At 40.7% G+C, this 14236-nt stretch overlaps 1 protein-coding gene across 1 annotated transcript in view; it reads right to left on the reverse strand.

Annotated features, from left to right (window-relative positions):
• Positions 1-903: 903 nt before the first annotated feature.
• tll1 (tolloid-like 1) overlaps positions 904-14236 on the reverse strand; it is a 33277-nt gene continuing 19944 nt past the window's right edge. Inside the window, exons 2-12 of the mRNA XM_008292977.1 lie at positions 12290-12412; positions 12005-12085; positions 10603-10776; positions 10385-10502; positions 7536-7714; positions 6861-6966; positions 5203-5327; positions 3501-3616; positions 3143-3245; positions 1435-1551; positions 904-1222 (exon numbers count right to left, since the gene is read on the reverse strand). Coding sequence (XP_008291199.1) covers positions 1014-1222; positions 1435-1551; positions 3143-3245; positions 3501-3616; positions 5203-5327; positions 6861-6966; positions 7536-7714; positions 10385-10502; positions 10603-10776; positions 12005-12085; positions 12290-12412 — 1451 coding nt within the window. The 3' untranslated portion in view covers positions 904-1013. The remainder of the gene's footprint in view (positions 1223-1434; positions 1552-3142; positions 3246-3500; positions 3617-5202; positions 5328-6860; positions 6967-7535; positions 7715-10384; positions 10503-10602; positions 10777-12004; positions 12086-12289; positions 12413-14236) is intronic.

Below are 14236 nucleotides of genomic sequence, written 5' to 3' on the forward strand. Positions count from 1 at the left end.
TACTATGTAAAGAAAAACAATGTGCTATGGCTAGCACATAAGGTCGTAGTTGTTACAGGTAATAAGTCATTCCACAACCTCTAAAAATCATTTAGATTGGGCCAGTAAGGAGATCACTTGACTCACATCTAGTTTCCTAAAACTGTGACTTTGGTGTCTGACAGATTAACCGCTCATTACTTTGGCTGCTGGATTCCATTTCACCAGCGTTACCAGGCTCCCACATTTCAGCAATAAAATGATGAGGAGAATTTCATGGTCACAAAAAGAATGCCAAAACAACAACATTAATAACAAGGGAATAAGACTCCCCTGTCCTTCATCAGCCTGCAGACTTGCAGCTGCAAACACCAACACTGAACAGCTACAGTTCTGTCAGAATGTTGCATTGCACTTTGCAGAGTATCCCCAAGAAAATGCATGCATTGTTGCACATCATGCTGTTCCTGAAAAGGTCTTGCCACTCGGCAGCCATATTGGTAATGTCCCAGAGCATTTACTTTGAGCCAACAAGGCCAAACCCCTATCTAAATGAATAGAGAGAGAGTTATAACTGCGATTTCAATGGTTACCGGAGGTGATACGGTGACTACATATGTGTTTCATGACTTTTGTGTCGGTGCAATAATATGATGTTTCCCATTTATTTCAGGTGTTATAAAGCCGATAGTTGGCTTTTTGAGGGGAGGTGTAGAACACTGATCATACAAACACCATCACAGAACAGAGCAGAGTAGAAGAATATATAGAATAGAATAGAATAGAATAGAATAGAATAGAATAGAATCTCCGTTGGAAAGCTGACCTTTGACTTTTCATGTGCAGAATCAGATTGAGTCGTTTAGCAAACTGACATTTTTACAGCGTTAAAACTACAAAACTAATCCCCGACTGCCCGCTGTGTGTCTCTGTGCGATTATACACACAAAAACCACACAAACACACACACACACACCGCCACCTTTATTAACTTCCTAGCAGCTATACGAGCGTGAAATTTGACCCAGACATTCCTAAGCATACGCACAAAGAGGGAGGGTGGCGAGAGAGACATAGACACAGAAGGAATGAGTCACCTCAAAGGCCTGGAAGCTGAGCCCGACGTTGTATCCCTCGGACACAGTGATCCTCCACACACACTCTTTGGAGGGTCTGTAGTCGTCGGGATAGTTGGGAGACTGAATCTGGCCGGAGTCCTTGGTGATTTCCCCTCCACAGATGGCTGCACAAGAGAACAACATGAGAGGGAGTGAGAAACATGATGCATTAGCAGCACTGATGAAAGACACCTGAAACACATTCTGCTATCAGCAACGAAAGCCCCGAGAAAACCTCTTGGGTACGTTGACAAACTCTTCATTTGTATGTATAGATGCTTTTACTTTCATTACTTTCGTTCATTAGTTTGATTGATAGCTGGACTGAAGATGATACCTTCATAAATGGCAGCAAAGCCTTTCCCCACCCAGTTGCTGCTGCTGCGGAATTCAATCCACATTCTGCTGTCGCTCGAAATCAAGACTTCAGGGACTTTATCTCCACAAAACCTACCTGTAAAATACACAAAAACACAACATGTAAATGTCCAATGACTGCTGGGAAACTACAGTTTATAAAATAGCTGATGACAACATGAAATTGTAAACTTATTGAAAGTCCGCGTTTCGGCCAACAATATCCATGAGTTAAAAATTCATTTCAATACGATCAGTGCAGCTGGAAAAAGCTTGATCCTGGTTTATGTTCTGTTGCAATGTAAAGCAAAGTCATCTGGCAACACTGAAAACCCCAAAGCACACAGTGTATATATAGAATACCTTATAGCATGTGTTATAATGCTACTGCTTACATAGTAAATTATATTGGTGTTGAAATAGCTTTCAAGAGTTGTAAAATCCTGCCTCAAAGGAGCACAAACAGCTGTGTAGCATCTTGGCGTCTCATCAGCCTTCTCCTGTATTTCCTGGCTTGGAGTTCATCTTCTGATATTTCTAGCATCAGCATTTGTGTCAGTGTTTTTTCTATACATACAGTGTACTACAGTGTACATACTGTGTTGCTGCAGTCCAGTCATTTGAGGAAACTTAAATCTTTCCAGAATAATTTCAATTACAAACTATTATTACTTTCAAAAAATAACTTTGCAGGGTTGTGGTGTTCAGGACGATTGGTTGATGTGCTCTCAGGAGACCAAATTCTTATTTGTTGGACAATCGCTGGTATTTTTATCGTGAGGAGAAAAGCGCTGCATCAACAGCCTTGCAGGATGAATTCATTATTTTTGGCCGCTGGAGGAACGGATCACATGTGAACACCCCCATGTTTTCACAACTGTGAACTTACCCGACCCATTGGTGACTACGCGGTTTAGCTTAATTAACGTTTCGACTACTTTAACTGAATGTTTACTCAGAGTCAGCTCCAAACTAAATGACACCTTGTCAAAGAAGTCGTCGGTGTGGCTGCACTTTGTTCAAACGGACGGCCAAAATTTGAGCGTTAACTTTGCAACCAGCAGTTTGGAAATCACAACCAACGTGGCAGATCATCTAAAACTGTTAAGGTGACTCGTCTGCATTATGACCTCAATAGTTGTTGCGTTAGGATCATCAGTTGATACAGTTCTAGTTTCAGAAATGATTTGTTTATGGGCAGGTGCACGCAGGTCTGTTTTTGTTATTTCAGTATAAAATACTCAGGTTAAATGATTTAATATGCCACAAATACAAGCTTTTTATGTGTATTTATAATTTGTTTTAGTCTAATAAGACTAGCAGGTAGAGTGTGTTCAGCACTTTTCAATTTAGTTAATTTAGAAATAAGTACATTTGATTGGTTGAAGAGAATGTATGATTTCTACAGCCCTAAAAGCTTGTATGTCCAAATTTGCTAAAAGAAGAAATGTCTCTGATGGATTGGGAGAATTTTCCTACTTCTCCATCTTAAACTTATTTTTAAAAAAGTGTGGCGTCACAAAGCTAAAAACGGGACTGTTTTTGTTAAAGGAAGGGATGAATCTTTAATGCAGTGACGGAATAATACAGTAAGAAGAAGTAGGTGAGCAGTGAAAATGGTCAGTGTGTTGATTTGAAGGTTTCCAATCTGCCTCCATCAGCTCACTCCAGCTGCTCCTTGATCTTACCAAGCAGCGGAGCTTTCCTCCAGTATCCATCCCGAACCTCAATGTAGTCGTACCAGCACAGGCTGCTTTTGTACAGATCCATGGTGGTGAAATTAAGAACGATCTGGTGGTGCAAAAGAAGTAAAAAAAAAAGAAAAAAAGAAAAAGAAAACATATTTAATGTGTTTAATGCAGATCGTTGCACTTCACTTCAGAGACAGGATAAGAGGAGGCAGAGCAGAGGAAGAGGGTGGTATCTGTTAAGACTTAATCAATCTACAGTCGAGCTGTCAGCGCTCTCTTGTTTTTATTGGCTGTGCTTGCACATTCACTGCACTGTAGGGTGCTACTTGGTGTGTGTGTGCGTGTGTGTGCGTACCTTTTCTCCAGGTGTAACAGATATTCTCCAGACACAGTGTGTGTATGAAGGGTATCCGTTGGGGTAACCAGGAGATGAGAAGTTGCCTGTTGACTCTTGGAGTGTTTCTCCGCATGCTGCAACACACACACACACACACACACACACAAGCATAAACACACGCACACACGCACACACAGATGGAATTACATTTTTGTGGAAAGTCCTGCTGTTGTGTATAATCCTTTCAGCTGTGTACTGATGACTTGATCGGTACATTGCTAAAGAACACATGGCTCTCATATCTATTATTGTTCTCAATCTGCACGAAATTCATTTCTAAACTGCCAATTTACCAAAATAAATATATTACAGGCTACGCTGTCAAAACAACCGGCTCGTGCATGTGCTGCTTTCGTGCCAAAGTTTATGTCTATAATATCTGAACTGTCCATATGGAAACTGTTAAGACGCGTAGTTCTAATTCAGAAACTAGTAAAGGAATTAAAATTACCCTCCCAAACAAACTCATGTCTCATGTTGCTTTTGGCTTCTTTCGGTTTTGCATGTAGGTGGGTTGTGCATTTGTGTTCCTGTGTGTATCGCTATGCATGTGAGGTCCGACCACAGTCACAAAGCTCCGTCACCATTTAGCAGAATTTTAAAAATCCCCCAGTAGTACTCATTTACTGTAAGAGAATTAAAGCGGCTGACTTTTAATTCATCCCTGCGAAGGCATTAAAGCTGCAGCTGAATGAGCATTCTTGGAGAAATATCACACAACATTGCTCTCTTTACCCTTCATTCTGGGTTTAACGCCGTGGCTCCCTCTCAAAAGGAGGTTAGCCAAATGTGCCCCTCCTATCCCATCATGCATGCTGTTTTCCCCCACAATGCCCTGGGGCTCTGTTCATCTGTCAGTGAATATGGTATCACTCAAATATGACCTTATAAGGTTGAAGTTGTATCTATTTCCAGCTGGGACACACTAACACAGTCTTGCCCTCTCTCCAGTATCACACAGATTTAGCAGAATAACTATTACATATATTGTGATATACTTGCGTGTGCATATATATTTATCTATATATCCAACCATATATGAATGTGAACAAATACAATTGGTTTCTACTATTTTAGGAGACGAAATTGGACAAACAGAAAAAATACACACATGAAAGCAATGTCTAACTGTGACTTTGGTGAATTTTCAAGAGACCACAATATCCACACGTTATTTAATCTGTTTGTCTCACATTCAGAACATCATGTGACTGCTATGACCTAGAGTGTGAATTCGTCTCGGGAATTTAACTATTTGCCAAAAAGCGATGGCAGCGCTTGCGTTCATAAACCTTTGCGACATTGCGGCACAGCTCCGCGTGAGCAGACCCAGATCACGTCAGAGCGGCTCGCCAGGGACCGGAGGAACGCTAGAACAAAACGGGTGTGCGCAAGAACTGATTGGATGAGTGTGTGTGTGTGTGTGTAACGTGTGAGAGGCCCGAAAACAAAGAGGGAAGCATCACATGGAAAAACAAATTACTCAACTTCACCTCTGTGCCTCGGAGAGTGGAGGAGTGTGCAAATTTCAAGCCAAAGATACAAGCAGATAAACAGAGGTCATCTTTTGTTTCCTAGTTCTGACGACAGCACACACATACACCGACACTGACACACACACACACAACATACTGCAGTCTCATAGAAAATATATCAGTACCTGGACATCTATACAGCTTCCTTGCCTGTGCAATGTCTCCTTTACTGAGCCTGGTCCGCTGACCGATAGCAGGCCGGACCCCGTTTTCATCTCTGGATGGAAGGATGGTGTCGAGGAACATCCCGCTTCACAGAGGAGGAAGAGCAGGTGTTAAATGTGGCATTACAACATAGAAATGAATCAGCAACAGAGTGCATTACTATGTGCTATGTTTGAAGAGAAATCTCTAATTTTAGGAAGCACTGACTTCTGTGCAAATACTGATCACCCCATGAGTTTTTTTTTTTTTTTTTGCATGTGTGTTGGAGCCGACTGGGGAACGGGAGGGCTTATAATTGTAGGTATGGCACAGATTAAAAAGCATCATCACACGGAAAGCATGTAAAATGAAGCCATGACTGCTCTCGCTGCCAAATGCAAACTGGCTGATTTTAAGTGGTGGAGATCAGTTTTACTGTATCATGTAATGGCTTCCAATTTCTGCCAAAGCCAAATGGGCTGGAAGAGCTGGAGAAGCTGACATAAGCACAAGTCAGAAAGATAAATTTGGTTGGTCTTAAAATGATTAAAATGATGAATCAGGGAAAAAAAAAAACATAGTCTTGCTGTTTTATTATTATAAAGACATACAGAAGTATTGATCACAAATGGAAGATAAAACATATTTAAGCAGTAATATGGGGTCATTATAATTTGTTTTAGGGGGGTCGCAGTCCTACAAGGCAATAACCAGTCGCCTTAAGAATTGATTGTATTCCCGTATTGATGCACACACAGACAGCTGCGGACACCATGAATGTGCAGTTGTAGTTATTACACATCATATTTTTTTTTTTAGTCTGCTTGCGCCTCGCTTAGAGGTCTGGTTTTTTTTTACATGTGCAGCAGATCGGCATCTACGCATTTTGCACATGCACACTACTGCCAAGCATGCACACTACTTTCCGTGTAACATCGCCTCACGGACACAAGTTTTGACCCACACGCGGACGCACAAAATTTATGTTGCCTTGACCCTCGCGTACTCGCAAATGCAGAACGTGTAACACCGGCCTTAGTGAGGCATTAGATCAGCATATTTGTCCTGTCCACCATGTTACAGTAATAAATACCAATAAGTGTGTTTTTGTGTGTTGTTTGTATATCTCCGAATTGCAATTATACAATTTGTCAAGCCATGAAGTCTCTTGTGGGAAGGAGACCCCAAAAACCAACTCTCCCTTCACAATAGCGCCTGCTCTGCTTTATAGTATTGCTTGCTCTGTTATTTTGTAAAAGTGTAGTCGAGGGTTATTTGATCACAGCCCAACAATGACAATTCACAAGAAGAACACAAACTATGTTCAAAATAAACACAAAAGCAAGAATGACCCTCTTTTGCATATTCCTTTTTAACACGTTGCACTGAGCCGTTACTTTGGCGACGAGATGAGTAATGACAGTCGGTCACGGTTGGCCCGAAACATCAGTTCCACCCAAAAACAGTAAACCAAAAAACCACCCAGAAACACAGAGAAACACTTAAAAAACCATCAGGGTCACTGTTTCACAAAATTATAGACCAGACTGTAACAGTGAGAAAAAAAAAAAATGTCTTGGCAGATCGTGACCCTGTAAATTCAAAACATGTCAACAGACGAGATGTCGCCACCGGTTACCGTGAGAAGGTGTTCCTGGCGTAGTGCATGATGCTATCAAAATCATATGGCTCCCCAAGAGAGTTCACCTCCCCTGGCTCCATCTTGAGGAAGTTATACTCCTGGCCTGGGAACCACACACGCACAAACACAGACACACAAATATTTGCAGACATGCAGATACAGCAGCATTAGAGGGTTTAGTTGTATTACACATTCACAATCAGAGCGTAACCATTTAGTGGGCTCTCAGAAGTGCATATACAAATACTGCATATTGTTTACAAATGCAATGTGTGCAAGCGTCTTTTAAATAATTGAGTCTGAAGAGAACAGCCTTTTAAAGAGCCTTATTAAAATACTTGAAGTCCAATAGAGCAGCGTTGTTGAAAGCTCTGATGTGCTTCTAAATAAAACCATGGGTCAGGTCTGATGCACTGCTATGTAATTTGATTTAACACCTGTCAGACTGCATTGTGGTGCAGAGAAGTGTGTTTGAGGAGAAGTGACAGACGGCAGTGACGGTGGTCCAGGTGACTTCACAGTTATTAAAAGGCTCATTCACACTTCCCCAGAGCCAGCGATGAGTGTGAATTTTGAAAACGGTACACACACCGTCTATGAACGTTGTCTCCGGCTAGAAACAGCCTGAATGAATCTAAGAGACCCAGATGCCTCGTGGGTAATGAGTCTCACCTGGTTGGATGTTATCCCGGATGATGGTCACGTGATCGTCACGGTCAGGCCGCGTGTGCTCATGCCAGAAGCCAATGACATGGCCCAGTTCGTGCACCACAATGCCAAACTTGTCACAGTTCTTTCCTATGGAGATGGCCTGGGGCCCGTTGCCGCGACGACCCACATACGAACAACACCTAATAAGGATTAGCAGGAAGTTGATAGCAGGGAGATAGGAGGAAGACATTTACTACACATTTGGCAGTTGAAAAAAGCATCAGCAGTGCTGTATTTAATTAACAATGAACATACACTCACACACTCACTCACTCACACTCACACTCACACACACACACACACACACAAGCGCTCGGTCTTTTCAGGATTTCCTGCTCCGTACTACATCCACTGGAGGAAAAGCACCAGGATTTATTTACATACAACGCTCTGATAACGCTGCAGTTTCATAACCCGATGTGAATAAGCTGTGAGAATTCACATATCGCTGCTCACAGCACACACACACACACACACACACACACATTCACTTTTTCTGGTTGGCAGAGACATCCGTGCCAGGCTAACAAATCTGATTAAAGTTATCCAGCGAGCTGATTGCATGGTAAGGATCAGGAGTCACTGGAGTAGATAGAGTCTTTTCATGCAGCTTTTGCAGTGCCAGCATCGGTAACTTCTAACACACATAGATACACACACACACACACACACACACATACCTACACACAGGTACCTCAAATGTGCTATAGTTATGTTTTAGACATGCATTTTCCTTCTTTTGTAACTCTGTCCTTGTCTCTCTCTTTCACACACACACAGTGCACATCCAAGCTACAGGGTATTTATACATCAGATTACAGCGTCTAATCTCTGATGCAGCCAACCTATCAGGGAACTCGAGACAACTGGCATCATCAGTTAACATGCAGATCATTAGCTCACCTAAATGGCTGCTGGTTGTTAAATTTAGAAATAAAATATATTTCAGAACAGAAAGAAGTGGGAACTTGTGGGAAGCTATTGTTGATAAATTCAAAATATTGAGAATCACAGTATCGCTCATCTGGAAGCAAGTTATTATTATAAGGTTAGTATTGTTTTAAATCTTTGTTCTGTACTTCTCATGATCAGACACAATGTCTGAGTTATCTTCTTTTTTGGCATCTTACTGAACAAACAAAAATATATTTTTTTTTTCATTTAAAAAAGAAAGCCAAACCTCTCAAAGTTACATTTTGTCTTTACACTAGCATCAATACAAGAACTTACAAAAATTGAATTATAAAATCCATCCATTGTAAAATAACGTCTAAAATTAGAGATGTCAGATTTCACTACCTTTGATCCATAAGGACACAATTAAATCTATGAGGTTTGATAATAATAGTTCACACAAAGTAAGTGCCTAAACGGATAAAAAATGAAGAATCACTGCATGGCTCAGATGGCTGATCCAGCATCTTTGGTGTGACAAGTCCATCCATCCATTATCTATACACCGCTTAATCCTTACTAGGGTCGTGGGGGGCTGGAGTCTATCCCAGCTGATTCACGGCGAAGGCAGGGGACACCCTGGACAGGTCACCAGTCTATCACAGGGCTACACTTAGAGACAGACAACCAAGCACACTCACATTCACACCTACGGACAATTTAGAATCACTAATTAACCTCAACATGTTTTTGGATTGTGGGAGGAAGCTGGAGAACCCGGAGAGAACCCACGCTGCATGGGGAGAACATGCAAACTCCACGCAGAAAGATCCCGGTGCCCCCACTGGGACGCAAACCGGCGACCTTCTAGCTGTGAGGCAACAGAGCTAAATAACTGTGCCACCTTGCAGCCCGTGCGACAAGTCAAAATACAAAAAAAAACAAGACAAACAAGTGTTGCAACCCATCTTCAAGTGAAATAATATTATTAATTTATTCTTTGAGCATACAGGTAAACAGTGTATCATATTAGAGAGCCTGAATAAGACCTGATGACAAAGAATCAATATTCATTGGTCAGTTTGTTTGTCTTTTTGCTCAAAGAATAAATTCATATTATTAACACCTTGTTGTTTTTCAAACAGATACTGAATATTTAATCATGGAAATTAAATCTGTAACTGCAATACTTTCCAAAAGCTGTACTATTACCAATAATAGCCAGATTAGATTACAGTCAAATAGTCTAATCTAATCTATAAAATCTATATCTATCTAATCTATATTGATGTATCTATGTGTCTATGTGAGTGATAAAAATTATAAATGTATTAAATAAAAAAGTTTTAAAATCATGAAAATTATCAATCACAAGTTCTTTGACCCTTAAACAGAAAAAAAAGGTCAAATCCTCATATTTATTCAAAGTTGGAACTGGTGAGTGTTTCGCCTAAATAACATCATTCAGATAAGAACTGCTGCTGGGGATTTTTTTTATTTTTTATTTTGCTTTTACACTAACACTCTAAGTTCACAGATGTAGCTGGATATCCTTCTCTTTCAACCGTCTGCACAACGGCGTCTTGGAGTGTCCGATTCTCAGCCGCTGTAAAAACCTTACAGCTTACAACAACCAGTCAGTGAAGTGTCACCACTGTACAAACACACTCTGACCCCACCGTGCTGCCACTCGACAGAACAATGCACTTCTGCAGAGTATGAACAAAAAAACTGCACGAACATACAAACACTTAAACCGAGCGGCGTGATTGGTGGGATGGGGAAACAGGAGCAGGACAGGAAGGAAAGTGGAGCCATTGTTGAGTGACCGTGTCGTCTCTCGCCATGACAAGGTCACTGGTGAACTCTAGGTACACACACAATCACAGAGATACGAGGTGATCTTCCGAACTCACCCACAGGGTCTGTAAGTGAACACTATGTAGCTTTCCTCGTCTGTCTTCTCAATGAAAGTTACGCACGTCTGCTTCTCCCAGTGACGCATGGCCTGCTTGAACATGGCCCTCTGACTACCTGAAACACACACATTTTACATCCTACTTTTACGCAATCACACGTCGCTGTGTATTGAAGTGCTGAGCGGTGCAGGCAGCAGTCCAGTGGAGTTGCTTACCAGTGAAGTTTCCTCCTATGACGTAGGGAATGACTCCTCCGGGCCATATCCTCTCAGCTCGGGATGTGGCTGCTCGAGGAATACGGCTCTTCACGACCTTCCCAGTCTTCCCACCTTTCCCAGTTTGGCTCTTTGGACTGGCAGTTCCCTTGCTGTCATTCTTGGGGAGAAGGTCTAACGGAGAGGTGAGAGAGAAGCCACAATGAATCTGCCGGTGTTCAAATATAATAAATGACGGGGCTATTGTTATAAATATCACTTCATAAATGCGCCTCCACATTATTGGATAATGCCGCTTCTTATTACGTGTGACCTTTCAGAGTTTGTTCTCAAATCAGAGAGTAATAAAATGCAAACAGAAATCACTGCACCGGTGCAATATACTGTTTTATTAAACATTTAATTCAAAGACGTTCATAATGTACACTGGATGAGCGGAGAGCTAAATTGGTAACGCAAACATTCTGCAGCTCTGAAAGTCATCGTGCTTCCAAAGAACAGGAGCCGCGGTGCAACTTTGGCAGCTCACAAGCAGCAAAGAGAAGGAAATCAGTTCTGAACCGACAAAGGTCAAGCAACTCCTGAAGTATTAAAAACAACTCTATCATGAAAGTAATGCACTTCAGCCTGTAGCCGTTATCAGTGTCTGTTAGACATTCTTATCATGAAATATCTGGCAAAACAGCAAAACAGCTCTCTGTTGAAATCTCAACCTAAAAAACTCCTAAAAGGATCAGTGGCTTACATGATTTAACTCATTTTAACATTTTAGTTAAAAAAAACAACAAACAAACACGGGCCTTGTGCTCTGAATGAAGCAACATGTAACAGATCACGTCCTCCATTGTGAATGTTGCTGCGTTCACAGTAACTCACAGCAGAGACTCAAAATGCTTTTTGTAGAATTCCTGTCACTCAGATTTAAAGGGTGATACCTTGTGCAGTAAAAAAACCTCAACTGAATTGATTTTGTATGGACAGATTCAGAAAACACAAAATGGTCCTTCATATATATTGAATTGGAAGAGAAAATGAAACCGTCTGACTGCATATATCAGTGCAGGACTATTGTAACACACTGTATATACAGCCATGAAGAAGGCACATGTGTGGGCCGTCTACTTTTCAATGATTACATGGACACATTTTCATCCTATTTACAATAAAACATCTTACTGTACTTCATTGTATGCATGGCTGCAGCTGCAAGCAGTGATTAAACTTGTGCTTAAAAAGGAAACCAATGGCATCCAAGAAGATCCATTTTAAAATGTATGAAAACTATCTGCAGCAGTAAGTAAAGTGATTACATTAACTAAGCTTCAACATCCACTGGTGTGGCCCTTGAAACTGTGTCTTTGGAAACACAAATCAAAGCATGTGGTGAATTCAGATTGCTTACCAAAGCCAAATCTACGTATTCTTTCCAGCAGCAGGTATAACGATCCTCTCTTCTTCACAGTTTCGTGTTCCTCCAGGCCACCTGACACACACGAGAGCCAAAAAAATCAAAACACAAACAATGCATGATAAATGCTGATATCCTCTGGTGGCCTCCTGTCTACTTCCTTCCCTTTCGAGCTGCTCTACGGTGCAGCTGATGGCTAATGAGAGAGTTTCAGAGGAAACTGAGAATGAGAATTGCATGGCAGTTATACAGCGAGAGTGAGATGCCGAGTCCACTCACCAGACGTGTGCCCCTGTCGGGAGTGTGTGTGGATGTGTGTGTGCTGCGTCAGGTCTATCGTCCTGTCGATCTGGAACATGCGCAGGTCCTCCTCGTCTAAAGCGATGTCTCCCCAAAATACAGCTGGAAGAAAACAGAGAAAAGTCTTAATTATCATCACTAACATGATTAGCAACATGTCTGTCATCATTTTTAGCATTCTTGGAAAGAGCAAAATATAATTGTTCATCTTCATACTGTAAACCGTGTTCGGAAAAAGGTTAACACGCGTGCTTGTCATTTGTGTGCACAATTTAAAAACAAAGATTTAATTCAACCTGGATCTCGGGTCCAGGTTTTTTCTGTCATAGGTCTCAGATGTGTGTTGTGTCAAGTCCAAGGATTAGTTTGGGTCCAACACAAACCAAAAACTGTGATACTGTAACTATTTACTTCAGTTTGTGCAAAAACCAACCATATTAGTCAGCTAAATTGATTAGTAGACTCAGACTTAAATCAACTTTAATGATCCACAAGGGAACTTGTTTTATCACAGTTGCACAAAAATAAATATGTAAGAACATACAAAAAATGAAATAAAAACAAAAAAGAGAAGTAAAAAAAAGCAAGCAAGAAAAAAAAGAGAATACAATGCAAGGATTTCTTTATGTACAATTAACAAATTTGTGGTTGTTTTTCTTTTGTTGTTTGTTTGTTGCCAAGTAAAGAAAGACAATAAAAGAAATCATAATAATGAAATGATTAAATTAAATTAAATAAAAATAAATATTACTGTACTTCTTTGTTTTTTGTTTTTTTCTGTTTTTACTTCTTTTTTTATTTCATTTTTGTATATTCTTATATATTTATTTATTTTGTGCTACTGTGATAAAAGAATTTTCCTTGTGGATCAATAAGTTTATCTCAGTCTAGTATGTGTAGCGTGTTGTTCCAGAGTAAACCAACACCAGTGCAGTTCAGAACCTTCTTTTCCACGTATTATTTCTTTTTCATGTGCTGCCACACAAGACAATAAATGCCACCAGTCCAGCATCTGAAAAATGCCTTATATATATACTTGCTCCTCCTTTTCTATGCTAGTGAACAGAGCTGCTCTTAAAGCTGAGGTAGGCAGGATTGTTTGGCATCGCGCAAAAATTCCACGCTAATCGTTCAGCACATTATAATTCAAGTGGTCTCAGGAGAAAACTGGACTTCTGCACTTCCTCTTGGCTCCAAGATTTTGGTCAAACACAGGTTTTATCACCCACATCAAGTGATGTAGTATGAAGAGCAACAACGTCAGAAGTGAGACTAGAATGTGGTGGCAGAGTGGGTTAGACAAACGACTTTCACCCTAGAGAGCATGACCACAAATGAATATTGACTGTTTTGGCGCTTTTGAATCCCATCTGGTCAGAGGGGGCTTTGAACAGAAAGGGGATGTCTGCCTACTGTAGCTTTAAGCAAAACTTTAAACTCCATCTGCTCTATTGGAGTAGTTATTAGCCAAAAAAAAAAAAAACCTGGTTGTACTATTGTAGCTTCAAGGTGTGAATGTGTGTAATTCCATCAATGTGATCAAGGCATTCTGGAAAAAAAAAGTACTGCTTTCAGCGAAAGGATAAAGGTTAACAAATGGATTTTTAAGGCTGTTAAGTCTTGGATTTATTTCTTCTTACGTTTGGTTCAAGTTCTAATTGCTTGACCTGCTAGGACCTCCACTATGGAGGTCAAAGTTCCTCTGATTAGGTAAACACAGTGTGCTTTGTACAGCAGGTAGCAGGCTACGGTAGCTGTACCAGAGAGTACACTAGTGGCATATTCAGTGACCACATTAATTGGATCTTATGGTTATCAGCACTGTTAAACAACACCAATGATGGGGATATTGCTATAGTCCCACTCTGATCATGCACCTGAAATTCTCCTCCAAGTTCTGATACAGAAACTTGTGTCTGATATGAG

The sequence above is a fragment of the Stegastes partitus genome, unplaced genomic scaffold (assembly GCF_000690725.1).
Source record: "Stegastes partitus isolate 25-593 unplaced genomic scaffold, Stegastes_partitus-1.0.2 Scaffold850, whole genome shotgun sequence".
Taxonomy (NCBI): domain Eukaryota; kingdom Metazoa; phylum Chordata; class Actinopteri; family Pomacentridae; genus Stegastes; species Stegastes partitus.